The sequence below is a fragment of the Ahaetulla prasina genome, chromosome 10 (assembly GCF_028640845.1).
Source record: "Ahaetulla prasina isolate Xishuangbanna chromosome 10, ASM2864084v1, whole genome shotgun sequence".
Lineage (NCBI taxonomy): Eukaryota > Metazoa > Chordata > Lepidosauria > Squamata > Colubridae > Ahaetulla > Ahaetulla prasina.
In genome coordinates this window covers 30,759,218-30,782,484 of record NC_080548.1, presented here as the reverse complement: position 1 = coordinate 30,782,484, position 23,267 = coordinate 30,759,218, and the positions used below count along the sequence as shown (strand labels likewise).

Here is a 23,267-nt window from a genome sequence, read left to right as displayed (position 1 = left end):
TTGAAACTTCCATCCTTCCCCTTCCCCTTCCCGTACTTTTTACTGCTACTTTTAGTTTCTCCTCTCCGAACCACATGGTGGCATCAGAGGCCTTTAGCTGCCAATCCCACATTCCTTTAACTTAGGGAGTGGGGGGGGGGGTGCGGTGCAGTTCATGTGCATCATTTTTTGCGCATTACTTATTCTCCAGTTCTTGGCCGTCCCGACGACAGTTCTCCTCCCTTCCTAGATAATGTATGCTAATGTATTCATCTCCCTGCACGCCTCTTGACAGCCAACTTCTTTTCATACCAGAGAACTCTTCAGATATTCTTTGGGACCCCAGAAGTGGGGGGGAGGGAAGGGGGGAGGAAAAAAAAAATCAGGGTTTCTACCAACAACCAACCAAGAAGGATTTTATTTATTTTTTTCCCATCCGAAAGTGACATCGGTGTGTGGATCTTTGTGTCCCAGCCTGCCCTCGTCTGCAACATATTTTCTGCTGGCTGTTTGCCTCTTCCCACAGCCTTTCCGAAAATAAAGGGACGTGTTTTATTCAAGGGCTGAAGAAGCTCAGTAATTCCTCTACCTAGAAGGATCCCTTTTATCCACAGATTTTGTCGAATCCTCAGCCAAAGGGTGAAGCCCGTGTTTCTTTTTTGCCCTGAAGCTTGGAGGAAGCAAGTTCTCGAACTGAAGCAGCGGCGAAGGTCTATCGACTTCTGCGAAAAAGATTTTCCTTGCTCTCTCTCCAGGAAATCGAGTGTAAGTGCTGGACTTCCTACAACCGGCTCGCTAAAAGTTCACCGACTTTGGAGACCTTGCATTCCTAAAAGATTAAAGGATCCATGAGCCTACTGGATAACTCTTGAGTAGCTTAGATTTTTTTTGTGTGTAGCTGGATCGAGTCCCTGGATTTGATCGTTGGGCCTTGCCCGTCGTTGACATTCCAGATCTAGTTCTCTTTGAGGTCTATGGTTCTCCCTGCCAAAGTTTTCCTTCTCTTCAGCTGCACCCTCACCTGCGTTTAGAATTTATTACCAAGAAAGCGGACAGGGGGTGCTGAGTTCTCAGGGCGGTCAAGATGTTTAGCTGGATGAAAAAGAACGAGAAGAAGACCCCGGAGGTCATCCGTACGGTGACCGAAGGTTTGAAGGACCTCTACAAGAGGAAGCTCCTTCCCGTGGAAGAGTTTTATCGCTTCCACGATTTTCACTCGCCGGCTCTGGAAGAGGCCGACTTTGACAACAAGCCCATGGTGTTGGTGGTAGGCCAGTACTCGACTGGCAAAACCACCTTCATTAAATACTTGCTGGAGCAAGATATCCCCGGGAGTCGAATCGGTCCCGAACCCACCACAGATTCTTTCATTGCTGTCATGCATGGTGAAACGGAGGGGATCATCCCGGGCAACGCGCTGATTGTCGACCCCAAGAAGCCCTTCCGAAAACTCAACCCGTTTGGAAACACCTTTCTCAACCGGTGAGTACCCCGCATTGTGACCTGCTCCTTTCCCCATTGGCCTGTCATTTTTGAAGGTCTAGCTTTGAATGAAAGGGTATCGGGGTGCTGGGCATCCATCGTGCCAGTAACAGGGCGTTTATTAATTTCAGCATGCCACGTGGCGCTGAACCTGGAAAATTTGTGTGTGTGTGTGTACTGACCACATATGGACAAATTATCCACATGTAGAACTCTTCTGCTTACCTCACTGATACTCCCTTCCAGGGTGCCGATATAGTATTTCTCTTTTTTCTTCCTCCCGGCTTCTAATAAGTCAGATATGACTGCCTCCAGCACTCCAGAACAGAATAATAACAACGTTGGAAGGGACCTTGGAGGTCTTCTAGTCCAACCCTCTGCTCAAGCAGGAGACTGTATTCCATTCCAGACGAATGGCTGCTCAATCTTTTCTTGAAGACCTTCAGTGATGGAGCAGCCACAACTTCTGGAGGGAAGCCGTTCCGCTGGTTAATTGTACTACTGTCGGGAAATTTCTCCTTTAGGTTGCTTCTCACCTTGATTAGTTTCCATCCGTTGCTGCTTGTCCTGCCCTCAGGTGCTTTGGATAATAGCTTGACTCCCTCTTCTTTGGGGCAGCCCCTGAGATATCAGAACACTGCTGTCATGTCACCCCTGGTCCTTCTTTTCTTTAAACTAGATATATCCAATTCCAGCCACCGTTCTTCCAGTGTTTCAGCCTTCAGTCCCCTAATCATCTTCATTGCTCTTCTCTGCCCTCTTTCCAGAGTCTCCACATCTTTTGGTTATACTGTGGTGACCAAAACTGGATCCAGTATTCCAGGTCTTACCGAGGTGTTATAAAGCGGTACTTTGAAGCATCACAACCACACTGTGAAATAGATGAGGCAGGGAGAGATTGACAGAGCCAAATTGAGCTTCCTGACTTGAGTGGGCTTTAAAACCTTATGTCTCCACTCGGGTGCCACACCCTAAGTCAGCCTCCCTGGCAGTAACTGTTAAATGGGCCCAGTGGGAACTGTTATCCCTATAAAACTAGAAGGCGTCAGACTGGCAAATGGGACGCAAAGGGTGGGCAGATGACCAGGTAATCAGAACTACAAACATGTGTCTGGGGAACATAGGATTTGGAGTCCAACACATCTGAAGCGCACCTTAGCATTCGAAGTAGCAATGGGTGGAAACTGGTCAGAGGAAGATCCAATCTGGAAAGAAGGAAGAATTTCCTGATAGAACGATTCATCCATGGAATTGCAGGCCTCCCAGAATTGCAGCTGTTCTATTGCTGGATATTTTCAAGAACAGACTGGACAACCATTTATCCAGGATGGTATAGACTCCTGCCCTGGGCAGGGGAAGGTCAGACTAGAAGACCTCCAACGTCCCTTCCAGCCCTAGGATTATTATCAGCACTTTTTTTTTTTTGAATTTATATCCCGCCCTTCTCCGAAGACTCAGGGCGGCTTACACTATGTCAAGCAATAGTCTTCATCCATTTGTATATTTATATACAAAGTCAACTTTTATTGCCCCCAACAATCTGGATCCTCATTTTACCTACCTTATAAAGGATGGAAGGCTGAGTCAACCTTGAACCTGGTGAGATTCGAACTGCCAAATTGCAGGCAGCCGGCAGGCAGCAGAAGTAGCCTGCAGTACCGCATTCCGGCCACTGGGCCACCACAGTTCTTTGATTCTATGAAAAATGCCAGATTTGGAAAAGTCATTGAACCTGGACGACTATTTTTTATAGCTTTTATGAAAGCCCTAAAATGTACATAAACATAGATCAGAAGAGAAGAAGTGGGAATTTCAGCAACTTCACCTTATCTAGGCTGGAAAAAAAATTTTTTTTTTTAAATGCATTTCTTCTTCTTGCCAGTTGAGGTGACAGCCCTAAGGATTTGGCTGCTAGTTTCACCTTTTGGTAACTTTGTCTTTTGCGTTAAAAAGAAAAAAAGAACATTATTCTATAAATTTGATCAGGAAAACCCAAACCATTGTCCTCCTGCAATCCACCCATCGTGAGAGTTGTGGGGGGAAAGGAAGAGTCTGAATTAAATGCGAACCTTGAGATTGTAAAATAATAGGATTAGCTCCCTTCTTCAAAGGCTCTCTGACTGCCAAAAAATCACGCCCATGGGAGCCCTCATCATTTCCTTCTCCATCCATGATGCTCTATAGATTCGGTCTAGATCAGAGGTTCCCAATCTTTTTCGCCCGCGGCTCCCCCGGAAATCCGACCTGCAACTGCGCATGCGCACCAGACGCGCCCGCGGCTCCCCGGAAATCCGACCTGCAACTGCGCATGCGCACCAGACACCCCAGAAATGGCGCATCAGCGCCGGACCCAGCGGGCGCAGATATTCCGCGGCGCCCCCATGACGATAGCGCGGCTCCCTGGGGAGCCGCGGCTCACAGTTTGGGAATCACTGGTCTAGATTATACAACATACTGAATCTGCCTGGTTTAAATCATGGTTTAGTTTCATAAATAAACCATGCATCTGAGTTCATACACCCTAAACCCTACATCCTTGGCTGCAGAACCGAAGGAGCTTCTTGGAGGAGAAGCAAAACGCCTTCAAGGACAAAGAATGCCCAGTTGCCTTTTTTAAAAAGCGCCTTTGGGACCTCCAGAGAATGGAAATCCTCTGGGATTGAATGCCTCTGGTTAGAATCGAATAGAATAGAATTTTATTGGCCAAGTGTGATTGGACACACAAGGAATTTGTTTTGGTGCATACGTTCTCAGTGTACTCCGTTTTTAGCATATTTGTTTAGACAGGCTGGGCCAAGCTTCCTCCCTATGTCAAGCCGTTTTTAAAAAAATTTCAACTCCACCCTTTGCCCCACTCAAAAAATTTGGCAGCTGTTGCTGCCATTCTTTCTGGCTTTACCTCTTCCCCCACAAAAGGGACTATCAGCTGGGACTCCAAAATTGGATTGAGACCTAACAGAAGCATTGCAGGAGATGAATTTTGAAGGCTGAAGGAGCATAACCAGTGGACAGACAGATGGGATCAAAGGTGAAAAAAGACAAAAATTGCCAGCTTCCTCTTGATGTACTAGAATAGAATAGAATAGAATAGAATAGAATAGAATAGAATAGAATAGAATAGAATAGAATAGAACTGGGAGGGACTTTGGAGGTCTTCTAAGGCAGGAAACCCTCTACCATTTCAGACAAATGGTTATCTAATCTCTTCTTTAAAACTTCCAGTGTTGGAGCATTTACAACTTCTGGTGGCAGGCAGTTCCACTGGTTAATTGTTCTCACTATCAGGAAATTTCTCCTTAGTTTTAGATTGCTTCTCTCCTTGATGATGATGATGATGATGATGATAATAATAATAATAATAATAATAATAATAATAATAATAATAATAATAATAATAATAATAATAATAATAATGATCATATCAGAGTTGGAAGGGACCTTGGAGGCCTTCTAGTCCAACCCCCTGCCCAGGCAGGAAACCCTACACCATTTCAGACAAATGGCTATCTAATCTCTTCTTTAAAACTTCCAGTGTTGGAGCATTTACAACTTCTGCAGGCAAGTCGTTCCTCTGATTAATTGTTCTAATTGTCAGGAAATTTCTCCTCAGTTCTAGGTTGCTTCTTTCCTTGATTAGTTTCCACCCATTGCTTCTTGTTCTATGCTCAGGTGCTTTAGAGAATAGCTTGACTCCCTCTTCTTTGGGGCAACCCCTGAGATATTGGAAGACTGCTATCAAGTCTCCCCTAGTCCTTCTTTTCATTCAACTAGACATACCCAGTTCCTGCAACCGTTCTTCGTATGTTTCAGCCTCCAGTCCCCTCATCCTCTTTGTTGCTCTTCTCTGCCCTCTTTCTAGAGTCTCAACATCTTTTTTACATTGTGATTTACTTGTAAATCACTATTGCTGTGTGTCAGGTTCTGGATAATGCAAATCCTTCTAGAATACATACTGTTTGTTTGTTTGTATCCTGCCTTTATTATTATTTTTACGAATAATTCAAGGCAGCAAACATACAGTATGTACACACCTTCCTCGTCCTATTTTCCTCCATGACAGCAACCCTCCAAGGTATGTTAGACTGAGAGAGAGAGGGGGGGGAGGGAGAGAGAGAGGGAGAGACTGGCCCAAAGTCACCCAGCTGGTTTTCATGGTTAAGGTGGGACTCGAACTCACTGCCTCCCACTTTCTAGCCTGGTGCCTTAACCCCTAGACCAGGGGTCTGCAAACTTGGCTCTTTTATGACTTGTGGACTTCAACTCCCAGAGTTCCTCAGCCAGCAAAGTGAATACCACCCCTGCCCAATCATGACTTTTAATATGGCAGAAAGGTAAATTAAATCCGTTGGGAGCGATGACATCCACCCTCTGGAGTTACCTGAATTTCAGTCCAATCTAAACAAAATTAAGTTCAACCCACTGTGGTTGTTTTTCTCCTGCCCCCCCCGCCCCCCCCCCCATTATGAAGTAGATGCTGGGCATGAGTGACATTCCAAGGTCATGCTAGACTTGCACCCTTGTTCAAAAAGCAGATTTTATTAACACCACGCAAATCCATTACAGTGATGTGCGAGATGCTTTCCTAATGAACTTCTCCCTCTGATAGAGGAAAAAGGGCCCACCAGGTCTTCATAGAATTCTATATATATTCAATATAAAAGTAAAGGTTCCCCTCGCACATACGTGCTAGTCGTTCCCGACTCTAGGGGGCGGTGTTCATCTCAGTTTCAAAGCCAAAGAACCAGCGCTTTTCCGAAGACGTCTCCGTGGTCATGTAGCCGGCATGACTCAACGCCAAAGGCGCACGGAACGCTGTTCCCTTCCCGCCAAAGGTGGCCCCTTTTTTTCTACTTGCATTTTTTACCAGCTTTCGAACTGCTAGGTTGGCAGAAGCTGGGACAAATCACGGGAGCTCACCCCGTTACACGGCAGCACTAGGGATTCGAACTGCTGAACTGCCGATCTTTCGATCGACAAGCTCAGTGTCTTAGCCACTGAACCACCACATCCTCCCCCCCCCCAATATATATATATATATATAGAGAGAGAGAGAGAGAGAAAGAGAGAGAGAGGGCAGCTCCGACCACTCTTTGCTCAAGAAGCACGAAGCCGAAGACACCAGCCTGAAGATGATGAGTGAGACCTCGTCGAAATGTCGCCAAGATACTCTCAACCTTACACGGGAAAAGACCCGAAAATGCCAAGACCACCCCCACACACACACACATATATATTTGGCAGTGTCTTGGGAATTTTGTCTATGATATCTTCTCGCTGCTCCTGAAACAATACGGAAAAAAGAATCGGAATTGTTAGTCCGCTACTGCTGGGCTCAAGGAACTGCAGGCCCCACCGCTGAGACTGGCTGTCAGTGCCAAAATTCCTGGGAAGGTTCAGCGCTGCTAATAAAGAAAGAACAGCTGCTTGTGGGGTAACAGAGGAGGAGGAGGAGCAGGGTGGCTCCTTTCCAAAATGCAGAACCGAGATCCATCTCAGCTGCCGGGGTAACGCCGTCAAAGACTAGGAAAGCGAAAACTGGCAGATGCTACAAAGGAGAAATAACAGACTAACGGAACTGGAAGGGACCTTGGCGGTCTTCTAGTCCAACCCCCTGCTCAGGGAGGAAACCCTACACCAGGGATGTCCAAACTTGGCCCCTTGAAGAGTGGTGGACTTCAACTCCCAGAATTCCCCAGCCAGCAACTTGCTCATATTTATAGCTCATGCTGGCTGGGGAATTCTGGGAGTTGAAGTCCACCACTCTTCAAGGGGCCAAGTTTGGACACCCCTGCCCTACACCGTTTCAAACAAGTGCTTGTTCAATCATCATCATCATCTTCTTTTAACAACAACATAAACCCTTGCGGGGTGGAGTCTGGGCAACTGAATGGAGCTAGCAGAGTGTTTACTGGCCGGATGCCCTTCCTGTCGCCAATGCGGAGTTTTGTTCAGCAGATATTTATTTATTTATTATTTATTTATTATTTAGATTTTTATACCGCCCTTCTCCCGAAGGACTCAGGGCGGTGTACAGCCAGATTAAAACAATAATATACAAAATTAAAATAACAATTAAGATATATTTGCAGTGTGCCCAGAGAGAGAAATATCTGCCTCTACCTAGGATCGAACTCACAGCCTCCCTATTGTGAGGCAAGAAGCTCCACCTCTTGGCCACTGCATCACTCCTAGGTGCTTGTTCAGTCTCTTCTTAAAAACCTCCACGGTTGGAGCATTCAAAACTTCTGGTTGCTTCTCTCTCCTTGGTTAGTTTCCATCCGTTGCTTCTTGTCCTCCTTTCAGATGCTTTGGAGAACAGGTTGACACCCCCATCCCTTTCTTTGTGGCAACCCCTCAAATACAGATAGTCCTCAATTTACAACCACAACTGAGCCCAAAATTTTGTGCTGCTAAGTGAGACATTGCTTTAGTGGGTTTGGCTCCATTTTACAACCGTTCTTGCCTGATTTGATCTAACTTTATTGTGCCTCCTCCTCCTCCCCTTTCATTCCAGCTTGGAAAATAACTCCATATGTGATTGTCATTATAATAATGTTTGCTGGTGTATTTATTGCATGCATACCCTGCCCGAATCCCAGGGGACTATTGACAATTTTAGAGCGATACACGGATGACTAAAACATTCCCCCGTCCATTTAAAAATAGAATCCTTAAAAACAGATTTATTTATCTGTTAAGAACATTGATGTGGCCACCGAAAATCACTCACAGTGACTCCGAGCTGCTTACGATGATAAAAAACCCACTACAAAAAATAATAATACGCCCCTCCCCCACCACCCTGGCGACGACATTCAAACCAACCATTTGATGGGGGTCCGTCTTATTCTGGGGACCCCAGGCCCGTTGGCAGAACCATGTCTTCGGGACTTTGCAAAAGAAAGTTGGGGGGGGCGATCTTATCTTGGAATGAAGTTTATTTGCTTATCTATCTACCATGTGTCCCCAAAAATAAGACCCTGTCTTATATTTTTTTTTGAATCTCGAAATAAGTGCTTGGACTTATTTTAGGGGAGGTCTTATTATTTTGGGGCGCATGGAGCAAGGTGGAGCTCCTCTTGCTGTCTTACCTGATTTCCAGCTCTGTGTTTAAATATTTTCGGAGAGGGCTTATTTTAGTTCATGCGCTCAAAAGCCCAATTGGGCTTATTATCAGGGGATGTCTTATTTTCAGGGAAACAGGGTATCTATCTATCTATCTATCTATCTATCTATCTATCTATCTATCTATCTATCTATCTATCTATCTACAGCATCTATCATCTATCTATCTATCATCTATCTATCTATCTATCTATCATCTATCTATCATCTATCTATCTATCTACAGCATTTATCTATTTATCTATAGCTATCTACATGGGGCTACCCTTGAGGTGCACCCGGGGACTCCAGCTAGTCCAGAATGCAGCTGCGCAGGTGATTGAGGGAGCACCACGTTGCTCCCGTGTAACTCCGCTCCTGCGCAGTCTGCACTGGCTACCTGTGGTCTTTCGGGTGCGCTTCAAGGTTCTGGTTACCACCTTTAAAGGGCTCCATGGCTTAGGGCCCGGGTACTTACGGGACTGCCTGCTGTTACCTTATGCCTCCCATCGACCCGTACGCTCTCACAGAGAGGGTCTTCTCAGGGTGCGGTCCGCCAAGCAATGCCGGCTGGCGGCCCCCAGGGGAAGGTCCTTCTCTGTTGGAGCACCTACCCTCTGGAACGAGCTTCCCCCCCGGTTTGCGCCAAATATCTGACCTTCGGACCTTTTGTCGGGAATTAAAAACTTATTTATTCATCCAAGCGGGACTGGACTGATTTTTTAGATTTTTTAAATTTTTAAATTTTAAATTTTAAATTTTTAAATTTTCTGTAATTTTATATGGGGTATTTTAGGTTGGTCAATTTGACGGTTTTAATTCGGCCACTATTGAATAGGTATTTTATATTGATTTTTAACTTTGTATACTTATTGCTTTTTATCTTGGCTGTACACCGCCCTGAGTCCTTCGGGAGAAGGGCGGTATAAAAGTTTAATTAATAAATAAATAAATTAATTAATAAATCTATCTATCTATCTATCTATCTATCTATCTACAGCATTTATCTATTTATCTATAGCTATCTATCTATCTATCTATCTATCTATCTATCTATCTATCTATCTATCATCTATCTATCTACCGCATTTATCTATTTATTTATCTATTTATCTATCTATCAAAATTGTATGCCACCCTTCTCGTCAAAGGTGACTCTAGAGCAAAGTTGTCAAACTTGATTTCATTGAGGGCTGCATCAGGGTTGTGTTTGACCGGGGGTGGGGTGTGTGTGTTGGAGGGCTGAGTGGGAGGGCGTGGCCAGGGTGGGTGTGGCCAGTATGACATCACTTGTGTTGGGGGGGGCGCCTGGGGTGGCCCGAGCACTCTGCCAGCAAAAACGGGCTCCCGAGCTCCGTTTTCGGCTGGGATGGCCTCCTGCAACCCTCTGCCAGAGAAAACGGAGTTTGCTGGGCGGGGAGATGCACATGGCGCCCACGAGCTCCGTTTTTGCTGGCAGAGGCACCGCAGGCTGGTCCTTTGCTATTTCCAGGGCGGCCAGATCTAAGCACCCTGCGGGCCGGATGCAGCCCCCGGGCCTTGAGTTTGACGCCCCTGCTCTAGAGCAGGGGTCTCCAACCTCGGTCCCTTGAAGACTTGTGGACTTCAACTCCCAGAGTCCCTCAGCCAGCTTTGCTGGCTGAGGGACTCTGGGAGTTGAAGTCCACAAGTCTTCAAGGGACCGAGGTTGGAGACCCCTGCTCGAGAGTCTAGGCGGCTCAAGAGGCTTTGAATAAAACTGAACAAATAGACTTTAATTCCATTCTTTTCTTTCTCTCCAGGTTTATGTGTGCTCACTTGCCCAACCAGGTTCTTGAGAGCATCAGCCTCATCGACACGCCGGGCATCCTATCAGGGGCTAAGCAGCGGGTCAGCCGAGGTAAGGTAGAAGGCGGTGGGAAGCTGCCCAGGAGAAAGCGCCTTTTCCTCACCCTTGGAGCGCTGTGGTTCAAAGGCAAACCCCGGGCCCTCCAGGTCAGGGCTGGGACGTCTGTGGCTCTCGAGGTGATCTAGAATTGCGGCTCCTGTAATTCCCAGCTCTTGACTTGCTAAGTCATACGTGATTTCTTAGAGGAAGATTTGCCAGGCTATGCAAGCCAGAGTCCATCCACTGTGAGCCAGAAGCAGGATTACATCTGATTGTATTCATTTTCTGCATATCAGTCCTCCATCTCCTCCTCCTCCTCCTCCTCCTCTTCCCTCTTCTCCTTCTCCGTCTTCTCCTTCTTCCCTTTCTCCTTTCTCCTTCTTTCTCCTCCTCCTCCAGCTCCTCTTCTCCCTCCTCCTCCTCCTCCTCCCTCTTTTCATTCTCATTCTCCATCTTCTCCGTCTTCCCTTTCTCCTTCTTCTTTCTCCTCCTCCTCCCTCTCTCTTTTTTCCTTCTCTTTCTTCCCTTTCTCCTTCTTTCTCCTCCTTCTCCAGCTCCTCTTCTCCTCCTCCTCTTCCCTCTTTTCATTATCATCCTCCATCTTCTCCGTCTTCCTTCTCCTTCTTCTTTCTCCTCCTCCTCCTCTCTTTTCCTTCTCTTTCTTCCCTTTCTCCTTCTTTCTCCTCCTTCTCCAGCTCCTCTTCTCCCTCCTCCTCCTCCTCTTCCCTCTTTTCATTCTCATCCTCCATCTTCTCCGTCTTCCCTTTCTCCTTCTTCTTTCTCCTCCTCCTCCCTCTCTCTTTTTTCCTTCTCTTTCTTCTCTTCTCCTTCTTTCTCCTCCTTCTCCAGCTCCTCTTCTCCCTCCTCCTCCTCTTTCCTCCCCCTCCCCTTCTCCCTCCTCCTCTTCCCTTTTCTCATTCTCCTTCTTCCCTTTCTCCTCCTTTCTCCTCCTCCTCCCTCTTCTCTTTTTCCTTCTCCTTCTTCCCTTTCTCCTTTCTCCTTCTTTCTCCTCCTCCTCCAGCTCTTCTCCCTCGTCCTCCTCTTCTCCCTCCTCCTCTTCCCTCTTCTCATTCTCCATCTTCCTCCATTTCTCCTTCTTTCTCCTCCTCCTCCTCTTCTCTTTTCCTTCTCCTTCTTCCCTTTCTCCTTTCTCTTTCTTTCTCCTCCTCCTCCTCCTCCTCTTCCCTCTTCTCCCTCTTCTCCTTCTTCCCTTTCTCTTTCTTCTTTCTCCTCCTCCCCTCCCCCTCTCTTCTCCTTCTCCTTCTTCCCTTTCTCCTTTCTCCTTCTTTCTCCACCTCCTCCTTCTTTTTCCTCCTCCCTCTCCTCCTCCTCCTCCTCCTCTTTAGCTTCCAAGTAATGAACCAGTAACCTTTCCAGAACCTCAACTCACAGCAGTCGGGCTAATGGTGAGGGATGTTCTGAGCTGTAGTAATGCTGTATCTGGATGGTCCTTGGTTCTTAAACAAAACTCTTGGGCCTCAGAAACTTGATAACCCATCCAGCTTGCAAATACGCTTGGCCTCCTCTCCTTCTCCACTGATTCCCACATATCTAGAGTGTTCTCGACATCTCTCGGAATGTGAATAGAGCCACCTCAGAGCCACGTCTCTCTCTGGATGCCCTTTCTCTTCCTTGCACATTCCGTTCCCACTCAAGACGGCCTTTGCAGCAGTTTAATTCCTGCCTTTACTAAATATTTCCTTACCCGGTGTGATTTTTTTTTTTTTTTTTTTTTTTACACATGGAAGCAGAGGTAAACAAGCCTGCACTTTCCAGTTTCGGAAAGCTTCCAGGAGCCACAGATAACCTGGAAAGTATTTATCTGTTTAGCTTTGGTAGAAGTTTCTAGAAATGGCAAGGAAGTGCTGGAAAACAGCACATCTGCTCTATTTCCGCATGTTGCAGTGGCAGATGTGGAGATTCTGGAGGGAAAAAAAAACACCTTCCAATTTTAGTCAGTTGAGCTTTATCCCAAGGGTCTCCAACCTTGGTCCCTTTAAGACTTGTGGACTTGTGGACTTCAACTCCCAGAGTCCCTCAGCCAGCAAACCTTTTGTTTCTTCTGTTTCTTCTGTTTTTGAAATGAATTTGCTTGTACCCTCTTTGTTTCTTACGAAACCAACTTTTGAGACTGGATCAATATTTGCTAGCAGGACCAGGAACTCAAGAAATCCTCTTTAGTGCCAAGATCTCCCCATAACAATATCTGAAGAATGCCACCGGGCAAGGACCACACCAGCTTCATAGTTTGCAATCGGGGCCGGCTTGAGATGAGAAAGGGAATCCAGTAGCGCCCATAAATACAGGCAGCTCTTTGCGTTCCAACCGTTCATTTAGTGACCGTTGCAAGTTTTTTTTATTTATTTTTTAATTTGCATTTATATCCCGCCCTTCTCTGAAGACTCAGGGCGGCTTACACTATGTTAGCAATAGTCTTCATTCTATTTGTATATTTATATACAAAGTCAACTTATTGCCCCCCCAACAATCTGGGTCCTTATTTTACCTACCTTATAAAGGATGGAAGGCTGAGTCAACCTTGGGCCTGGTGGGACTAGAACCTGCAGTAATTGCAGGCAGCTGCTGTTAATAACAGACTGCATTAGCAGTCTGAGCCACAGAGGCTCAGTTACAACAGTACTGGGGAAAAAGGCTAAGGTCACCACCCCGGGACACTGCAACACTCGTCATAAATATGAATTTTGATCCCGGGACCGTGCGGATGCTGCGAAGGGTCATTAAGTGTGAAAAACGGTCATCAGTCACTTTGTAACTTCGAATGGCCACCAAACACAGATGAGGGTAGACAGATAGGTGGATGTAAACACGGTTTACAATAACGGAGGGCAGAATTTGGGTTGCTAACCAAACCGTGTGACTGGGATGGTGTAAGGCTGCTGCCTTGGGCAAGAGGCTGGACTAGAAGAGCTCTGAGGTCCCTTCCAGCCCTCGGCTTCTGTGATTCTTTGACTAGATGGAAGGTTGTAAGATGAGAAATACTTGTAATCTAGACTGCTTCCAGATGAGAATTTATTGTGGGATAACTGTGGCATATTCACTGAGCGCCTACTGGGGGTTTCCTTTTACAGATTATAGATTAACAGAGTTTCAAGGGACCTTGTAGGTCATCTAGTCCAACCCCCCACCCAAGCAGGAGACCCAACACCATTTCGGACAGATGGCAGTCCAGTCTCTTCTTGAAAGCCTCCAGGGATGAAGTTCCCACAACTTCCAAAGGCAACTTCTGTTCCATCGATTGATTGTTCTCACTGTCAGAAAAATTCTCCTTATTTCCAGGTTGAATCTCTTTCCATCCATTATTCCTTGTCTGGCCTTTGGGTGCTTTGGAAAATAGGTTGACCCCCTTCCTCCTCTCTGTGGCAGCCCCTCAAATACTGGAAGGCTGCTATCCTGTCTCCCTTGGTCCTTCTCTTCCCTAGACTAGCCAGGCCCAGTTCCTGCAACCATTCTTTGTATGTTTTAGCCTCCAGTCCCCTAATCATCCTGGTTGCTCTTCTCTGCACTCTTTCTAGAGTCTCAGCATCTTTTTTATAGTGTGGTGACCAAAACTGGATGCAGCACTCTAGGCGTGGCCTTACTAAGACTTTATAGAGTGGTATCAGTACCTCCCTTGACGTTGATCATATCCCTGTGTTAATGCAGCTTAGGACTCTTCAACGTCATATGGAATTTCTGGATTTTGTACTCTGGTTTGCAAGAGAAAGCCCAACAACTTCCAGAAGCCCTGCATTCTCCATAGGTATAGAAGACCCTCCCTCTTTCTCTTCCCTCTTTTTTAAGGGGAATTGCTTTGAAGTAGAGTGAACAAGTACACCTATGTTTTGGCCGTGGCCATTTCAGTTTTTTTGCCTGCCAAGAGTTATGGGTGGAATCATCCCGTCGGGGAAAGGAAAAAAAAAAGAGATTCATGGAAGCAAGCGAGACTAAGCTAAAAATGAAATGTTTACTTGTTTAAGCACGTCATGATTTGCACGTTTATTGCATTAACGAAATCTCTTGAACCACGCGGTGCTGGTTCTCTCTTTTGCTCCCTCGCTTTTCGTTTATGTTGTGCTTGTGCGTGGAAAGGAAACTGTCACTGCCCATAAACCAGAGCTGAGTAAACATTCCACCTAATCTTTGCATCAGCTGCTCTTTCAATTGTCCGTTTCTTTGTTTTTTAACTGAAGCTTTTGTGGAGGACTAAAACGACCCTTTTAAGAGAAATATAATACAGTGTTGTGTGACTTGTGTTGGGATGTTAAACTTGTTTTACACCGGTTGTACGTCAAGGACGGCAAGCAGAATGTTTAAAAGTACTGAATGTCTCCTTGGTTTGTGAACTACTCAACGGTCTTCTGAGAAAAGTCAGACATGAATAGTGGATATAGATTTACAAGAGCACTTAAGACAGAGGTTTAGTGGGGAAGGTACCAGGCTAGAAGTTAGGAGACAGTGAGTTCTGGGCACACCTTAGGAAGGAAAGCGATCTGGGTGACTTTTTTTGTTTTTGTTTTATTTGCATTCATATCCCGCCCTTCTCCAAAGACTCAGGGCGGCTTACAATGTGTTAAGCAATAGTCTTAATCCATTTGTACATTATATACAAAGTCAACTTATTGCCCCCCCCACAATCTGGGTCCTCATTTTACCTACCTTATAAAGGATGGAAGGCTGAGTCAACCTTGGGCCTGGTGGGACTTGAACTTGCAGTAATTGCAAGCAGCTGCTGTTAATAACAGACTGTCTTAGCAGTCTGGGCCACTCAAGGACTTTGGGCCAATCACCAGGAGATGGTGAGTTCTAGTCCTGCCTTAGACATGAAAGCTCGCTGGGTGACTTTGGGCCAATCACCAGGAGACTGGGAGTTCTAGTTTCACCATAGGCATGAAAGCCAGCTCGATAGGTTTTGGCCAATCACCAGGAGCCAGGGAGTTCTAGTTCCACTTTAGGCATGAAAGTGGTTGAGTGGCTTTGGGCCAATCACCAGGAGACGGTGAGTTCTAATCCCGCCTTAGGCATGAAAGCTTGCTGAGCAATTTTGAGCCAATGACTCTCTCTCTCTGTCCAACGACCTGACAGTGTGGTTGTTGTGAGGAAATAGGAGGAGGAAGGAGTACTTTGTGTGTTCACCGCCTTGGAATTATTTATAAAAAAAATAAAGGCAGGAAATAAATAAAAATACAGGTGACAGAAGGAGGTTTATCAATAGATGGGGAAAACTGCGTACAGGCTGGGGAGGATACCAGGAATGGCTGGCAAAGTTAGAAGTTAGAATCAAAGAGTTGGAAGGGACCTTGGAGGTCTTCTAGTCCAACCCCCTGCTTAGGCAGGAAACCCTGTACCATTTCGGACAAATGATTGTCCAATCTCTTCTTAAAAACTTCCAGTGTTGGAGCATTCACAACTTCTAGAGGCAAGTTATTCCACGGATTAATTGTTCTAACTGTCAGGAAATTTCTTCTTAATTCCAGTTTGCTTCTCTCCTTGATTAGTTTCCATCCATTGCTTCTTGTCCTGCCCTAAGATGCTTTGGAGAATAGGTTGAGCCCCTCTTTTTTGGGGCAGCCCCTGAGATATTGGAAGACTGCTATCATGTCTCCCCTAGTCCTTCTCTTCATTAAACTAGACACACCCAGTTCCTGCAACCGTTTTTTATATGTTTTAGCCTCCAGTCCCCTAATCCTCTTCATTGCTCTTCTCTGCACTCTTTCTAGAGTCTCAAAGGACAGACCTGAGGGTTACGAGTGCCTTTGTGTCAAATTTTCACATGTGTGTGTTCCACTTCCATCCCATCCCCTCTGCTCCATTGTTGAGCAGCGATCCCATCCGCCTTCCCAAAGTTGGCTGTAACCACTGGGAACCATAGCTTAACACATCTATAAAAGGCCAGGGGTGAAATGTTTCCGGTTTGGACCGGATCATCCGATCCGGTAGCGATGGCGGTAGGTGGTTTGGAGAACTGGTAGCAAAAATCCCTGCCCCCCCCCCATGCCCAGCTGAGCCACGCGATCATGAGAAGTTTTTTTTAACTTTTAAAAGCATTTTTTCTTCCGCCGAAAAAATGTTTTTAAAAGTTTAAAAAAACTTCCCAGAACCGAATACAAGGTATAAAACTAACAACAAAAATTAAAATATAACACATATAAGTCCAGCTGCCTCTTGAAATAAGCACCTTTGGGACAACCATGACCTGGATGATGGAGAATCTCCATAAATCCAAAAGACAGCCGATTGGAACAAGCTGGTGTATCTATTAGTGTTTCTTTCCATCCTCCTCCAGCCATCCAGGAGCTTCCTGAAGGCGCAAGGATAAAGGTGGAAGGCTGCCAAAAGACGTGGTTGGTTGGAAGAGGCTATGGAAATACACACACGTTCCCCGGAGACGAGCACAGCCTTCGGGGCTGGGTGCTCACTCCCAGCTCAGTGACTTCTCCTGGCTCGTCTGCAGCGAGCTCGGTTTGAAGAGAAGCGGGGTGTGGTCCCATCACCCTCAAACCCTACTGTTTTCCATTTCTGCCCTAACTAGAATTTCTACCATTTAGAAATAAAATTTCTGGATCACCGGTCAGTTCATTGTTGGTGTTGTTGTTGTTTTTTGCCGCTCTGAGCACAAACCGAGGCGGAGCACACTGCAGCCCTGAAACTAAAAGAAAGAAAAAGAAAGAAAAACAAGTTATAAGCTGGCAGGGCTTGGGAAGATCTTTCGATTAATCAGAATAGAGCTGGAAGGGACCTTGGAGGTCTTCTAATCCAGGGGTCTCCAACCTTGGCAACTTTAAGCCTGGAGGACTTCAACTCCCAGAATTCTGGGAGTTGAAGTCCTCCAGGCTTAAAGTTGCCAAGGTTGGAGACCCCTGTTCTAGTCCAACTGACTGCTCAAGCAGGAGACCCACCCGACGTATACCATGTCAGATAGGTGGTGATCCAGTCTCTTCTTAAAAGCCTCCAGTGATGAAGCACCTACAACTTCTAGAGCACCAGTCAGCAACCTGTGGCCCTGGAGCCGCATGTGGCTCCGCTGCGGCTCCCTGTTGCTCAAAATATGGGTCACAACCGCCAATGTGTGACACGCGCTGGCATGTGATTTATTGAGCTTTTTGACCGCCAGTAGGCCAGCCATGGATAAATCCAAGGGGAAAAAAAGTTTCAGAAGAAAACAGAACATTTAATTCAACTACATAGGCTAGTTTTGTGGCCGCTCAGGAAATAGTCAGGCACGGGAAGGGTTTTGTGGCTCCCGGTGTTTTTTTTGGAAAAGGAGTCCAAATGGCTCTTTGAGTGTTTAAGGTTGCCGACCCCTGATCTAGAGGCAAGCTGTTCCATTGGTTCATTGTTCTCACTCTTAGGAAGTTTCACCATAGAATAGAATAATAGAACCGAGCAGAATTAGAATTATTAGAATTAGAGTTAGAATTGTTGGAAGGACCTTGGAGGTCTTCTACTCCAGCCCCCTGCTCAAGCAGGAGACCCTATCCCATTTCAGACAAATGATCGCCCGCTCTTTTCTTAAAAGCCTCCAGAAAATGGAGCACCCACAACTTCTAGAGGCAAGCTGTTCCGCTGGTTCATTGCTCTCACTGTTAGGAAGTTTCTCCATAGAATAGAATAATAGAACCGAGCGGAATTAGAAGAGTTGAAAGGGACCTTGGAGGTCTTCTAGTCCAGGGGTCGGCAACCTTAAACACTCAAAGAGCCACAAAGCTCCTAACCGGAAGCCCCCCATTCAATTCTGGAGCTGACCGGAAGTCTGGTTCCCCCACCATAGAGTCTCCTCCTAGCACGGCCTCCTTTTTCCTCTACCTGTCCTAACCATTGCCTTAAAGCCTTATCAATTGTGGAGCCGACCAGCGACAGGGAGCCGCAGCAGAGGGATGAAAGAGCCACATGCGGCTCCAGAGCCGCAGGTTGCCGACCCCTGTTCTAGTCCAACCCCCTGCTCAGGCAGGAGACCCTATCCCATTGATGGCTAACCTTTTTGCCATCGTGTGGCAAAAGTGTGGGGGAGTTGCGCGTGTGCGTGGCCACACCCATAATTCTATGTGCCTTCCGCAGCCCCCCACATTCCTCCCCGCTTTTGGCACGGTGGGCCCAGTAGGCCTGTTTTTCCACTTTCCCCAGGCTCCAGAGCCTTTCTAGGAGCCTGGGGAGGGCGAAAACAGCCTTTCCCACCTCGCTCCGGAAGCCGGAGACTGCCCATTTGCTGACTTCTGATGGGACTGGAAGGCCTGCTTTTGAGCTCGCGCGCCCACCAATATGGCTCCACGTGCCATAGGTTCACCATCACGGCCCTATCCCATTTCTTTAATTCCAGGTTGTTTCTCTCCTTGGTTAGCTTCCCTCCATTGTTTCTTGTCTTGCCTTTCTGCAAGGAGATTCCAAGGAAGAAGCCGCTCTGGACAATGGAGCTAACCAGTTCCACCCTAGTTCCCCCCTCCCCCCGTGAGGACAAAGTGGGATATTTTTGACCCTCCCTCGGATGTTCACATTCCTCTACTTCTCTCCCCTCCTCTTGGAACCACGAGTTCTCTCTCTTGGGAGGGTTGGGTTGGATTGGAGCGTTCCTCTCTCTGCCTCTTCCCTCTCCTAGGAAGCCCCATAGAGGCTCTTATCTCCAGATTTCTGGCTAAAGTATGCTGAGAATCTGGATGTGCCCCACCTCAGGCTGCAGAAGCAGGGAAGGACCGCTGGCCGGTCAATTTTGGCCTTGTTTATCGTGACCGCTTGCCAGGAATTTGCATCCTCATGGACCGAGAGTTTTCCCTTGTTTCCTTGGCAAGAGAAAAAGGCAGCTCCCTTCCGTCGCCTCTGGAATTCAAGAGCAGCCTCCTCCATCAAGCAGGCGCCCTCCATACTTCTCAGAAAATAACTGTGTATATATATATATATATATATATATATAATTTTTCTAAGCAGGCTGCTTTGGGGGCTGAGAGCTCCTGACTGGTGCATTATCGTTTTTTATTTCTTTATTAAATTTATGCGGGTAATCCTCATTTTACGACCAACAATTGAGCCCTGCATTTTTATTTATTCTCATCTTACGACCAACAATTGAAGTAATCCTTATCTTACAACCAATAATTGAGGTAATCCTCATCTTACGACCAACAATTGAGCCCTGCATTTTTATTTATTCTCATCTTACGACCAACAGTTGAAGTAATCCTTATCTTACAACCAATAATTGAGGTAATCCTCATTTTAAGACCAACAATTGAGCCCCACATTTTTATTTATCCTCATCTTACGACCAATAATTAAGGTAATCCTCATTTTACGACCAACTGAGCCCCAAATTTTTATTTATCCTCATCTTGCGACCAATAATTGAGGTGATCTTCATTTTACGACCAATTGAGCCCCACATTTTCATTTATCCTCATCTTACGACCAGCAATTGAGGGAATCCTCATCTTCACGACCAACAATTGAGCCCCACCTTTCTGTGGCTAAGCGAGACATTTGTTCAGGGAGCTTCCCCCCACGGTACCACCTTTCTGGCCACCATCGTTAAGTGAATCACCGCAGCTGTGAAGTTAGCAACATGGCTGTGAAGGGAATCCGGCTTCCCCCGTTGACTTTGCTTATCAGACGGTCACAAAAGGCGATCACGTGACACCGCAACCGTCATAAATGCGAGTCAGTTGCCAAGCATCTAAATTTGGATCACGTGATCATGGGGACCCTGCAACCGTCGTAAGTGCGGAAAGGAATTCTGGGAGTTGAAGTCCACGCGCCTTAAATTTGCCAAGGTTGGCTGAGGAATTCTGGGAGTTGAAGTCCAGGAGTCTTAAAGTTGCCAAGGTTGGAGGCCCCTGCTCCAAAGATCCCTGGGAAAACGCAGGCCTTGTGCCCTGCCAACTCCGGGCGGAGGGAATGTCTCTCGCATGCCAAAAGCAGAGGAGGAAGAGGTTTTTCTCAGGGCAAAATGCCGGGTGCATCGCGGCAAAGTTAGTAACTAGGAAACGAGTGTGGGTGAAACATGGCCCCACGCTCAGGGCTTGTCTAAATAAAGCAAACCAATAAATAAAGGGGCGTTCCCTTTCCGAACTGTTTCCCAGCCCAGGGGTCTCCAGTTGTGGCAACTTTAAGCCTGGAGGATTTCGACTCCCAGAATTTCCCAGCCAGCAAAGCAAAGCTGACTGGGGAATTCTGGGAGTTGAAGTCCTCCAGGCTTAAAGTGGCCAAGGCTGGAGACCCCTGCTCCAGCCTGCCTCTCTGCTATCTGATTCTCCACTTTCATTAACTTCCACAAAATAATATGATTTTTAAAAACAACAGGCAATCCCAACAGAGGTTGACAAATTGAGGGACTCAGGGATCTGGTTTGGTCTAGTGGTAAGACATCAGGTTAGAAACTCACAGGGGGCTGTGAGTTCTTGTCCCACTTTAGGCGGGAAGTCAGTTGTAAAATTGTGGACCAATCCCCAGGAGACAGTGAGTTCTAGTCCTGCCTTGGGCATGAGACCTGCCTGCATGAGTTTGGGCCAATCACCAGGAGACGGGGAATTCTAGTCCCGCCTTGGGCGTGAAAGCCAACTGGTTGAGTTTGGGCCAATCACCAGGAGACGAGGAATTCTAGTCCCGCCTTGGGCGTGAAAGCCAACTGGTTGAGTTTGGGCCAATCACCAGGAGACGGGGAATTCTAGTCCTGCCTTGGGCGTGAAAGCCAACTGGTTGAGTTTGGGCCAATCACCAGGAGACGGGGAATTCTAGTCCCGCCTTGGGCGTGAAAGCCAACTGGTTGAGTTTGGGCCAATTACTAGGAGACGGGGAATTCTAGTCCCGCCTTGGGCGTGAAAGCCAACTGGTTGAGTTTGGGCCAATCACCAGGAGACAGTGAATTCTAGTCCCGCCTTGGGCGTGAAAGCCAACTGGTTGAGTTTGGGCCAAGCACCAGGAGACGGGGAATTTTAGTCCCGCCTTGGGATAAAAGCCAGTTGGGCAAGTCACACACACTCTCAGCCCAACCCAACCTTACAGGGTTGTTGTTGTGAAAAAAAAACAGAAGGAGGAAGGAGTACCGTATTTTGTATGTTTGCCACCTTGAGTTACTTATAATAAAGATGGAGATAACTTGCCCTGAATTTGACTTGGGTCAGATTCTCTCTCTTTGTGGGTCTCTCTGTCTCCCTCCCTCCCTCCTTCTATACAATACGTCATACAAAGAAAGTAACTCACTGGTATTTTTACTGTACAATTTCACTGAGCTGCACCCTCTGCGGTCTGTAGGACAGGATGAATTCCTCTCTCCTCACCTACCCACATGTTCGTCTCCCACTATGGATTAGAGTTTTATTGTCTACCAAGGAAGCAAAAAAAGGCCTGCCACAGGTTTTGCCAGCCTGGGCCTGCCTACCAACCGCCCTATTTATCAGCTCTTTCACCTGTACGGTTAAGGAACCAGGCATGGGCTTCCTAAGTCACGAACAGATCCCTTTGACGAGTTGACGCATGCTAAATCCACCTTTGCCCGCCCATCAGCCCGAAGCCTTGATGTCTGTCAAAGATATTTTGATCCTTGCATGCACAGAATAACCCCGTACTCTCCTCAAAATGCCATTTGAGGACATGCCATCAACGGGTTAACAACCGTATGATCAAGCCCAAATTCAACAGGTAAAGCCCAAGAGATGCAGGAGGTGCCCAGATTGGAGTCTTGCTTTTTTTTTTTTTATTTGAAAAGTTTTACAAAAAGAAATAAGTTTCTTCCCCCCATCCCTCCTCCCTCCCCACTCCCACAAAAAAACCCCTCCCCCCCAAACTTCCCGGAGCAAACACAAGGTATAGTTCAAAAAACTAACATTCATACATTAAATTTTTAAAGTCTAACACAATTATAATCCTTCTCTTTCACATGTCCTGACTTCCTCCTTTAAAGTCAAAAATTACGTCCTTCATTCAAAGGCAGTCCGATATCTCTTAGTCTGATATCTATTTTGAATATAGCAGTTTGGAGTCTTGTTTTTGCGTTGGGTTGGTGCACACCCATCCTTCTCTTCTGTGGATCTGCAGGGCAGTGCCCGAACAATTGTTGTATATTTCGTTGTTGGCAAATGGCAGCCTCTTTTTTTTTTCTTCCCTATTAAGTTTCCTATTGCAAAGGAATTCATCACTTGGCATCTATCCTAAGCAAGGTGAGATCTGTTTCACCTTTTTTACATGTCTTTTAATCTTCTGTCTCTCCCAACTTTGCTCTGGTTATCACCTGAATACGCCCTGCATCCTGGAACGTGATTTGCTTATTTTTTGGGCATCAAGTGTTTCCTTCCCAAACGAAACAGGAAATCTAGAATTTCAGAATAGTTCGATCAGTTGGCAGAAAAAAACCAGCACCCCAATAATGCTGCTTGATCAAGACCCATAATTTTACAATGCATTGGTTTAGGGGTGAAGGCACCTGGCTAGAAAGCTGGAGACAGTGAGTTCTAGTTCCTCCTCAGGCATGGAAGCTGATTGGGTATCTTTGGGCCAATCACTAAGAGACTAGAGAGTTCTATTCCCTCCTTAGGCATGGAAGCTCTGGGTGACTTTGAGCCAATCACTAGGAGACTAGTGAGTTCTAGTCTCTTCTTAGGCATGGAAGCTGACTGGGTAACATTGGGCCAATCACTAGGAGACGGTGAGTTCTAGTTCTTCCTTAGGCATGGAAGCTGACTGGGTGACTTTGGGCCAATCACTGGGAGATGGTGAGTTCTAGTTCCTCCTTAGGCATGGAAGCTGACTGGGTGACTTTGGGCCAATCACTGGGAGACAGTGAGTTCTAGTTCCTCCTTAGGCATGGAAGCTGACTGGGTGACTTTGGGCCAATCACTGGGAGACAGTGAGTTCT

The 23,267-nt window shown here is 46.5% G+C and overlaps 1 protein-coding gene across 1 annotated transcript in view; it reads left to right on the top strand.

The window, feature by feature from the left end:
• The first annotated feature begins 327 nt into the window (after positions 1–327).
• Positions 328–23,267, top strand: part of EHD2 (EH domain containing 2) — a 41,853-nt gene continuing 18,913 nt past the window's right edge. The window contains exons 1-2 of the mRNA XM_058195439.1: positions 328–1,461; positions 10,347–10,444. Of these exons, the coding sequence (XP_058051422.1) occupies positions 1,064–1,461; positions 10,347–10,444 (496 nt within the window). The 5' untranslated portion in view covers positions 328–1,063. The remainder of the gene's footprint in view (positions 1,462–10,346; positions 10,445–23,267) is intronic.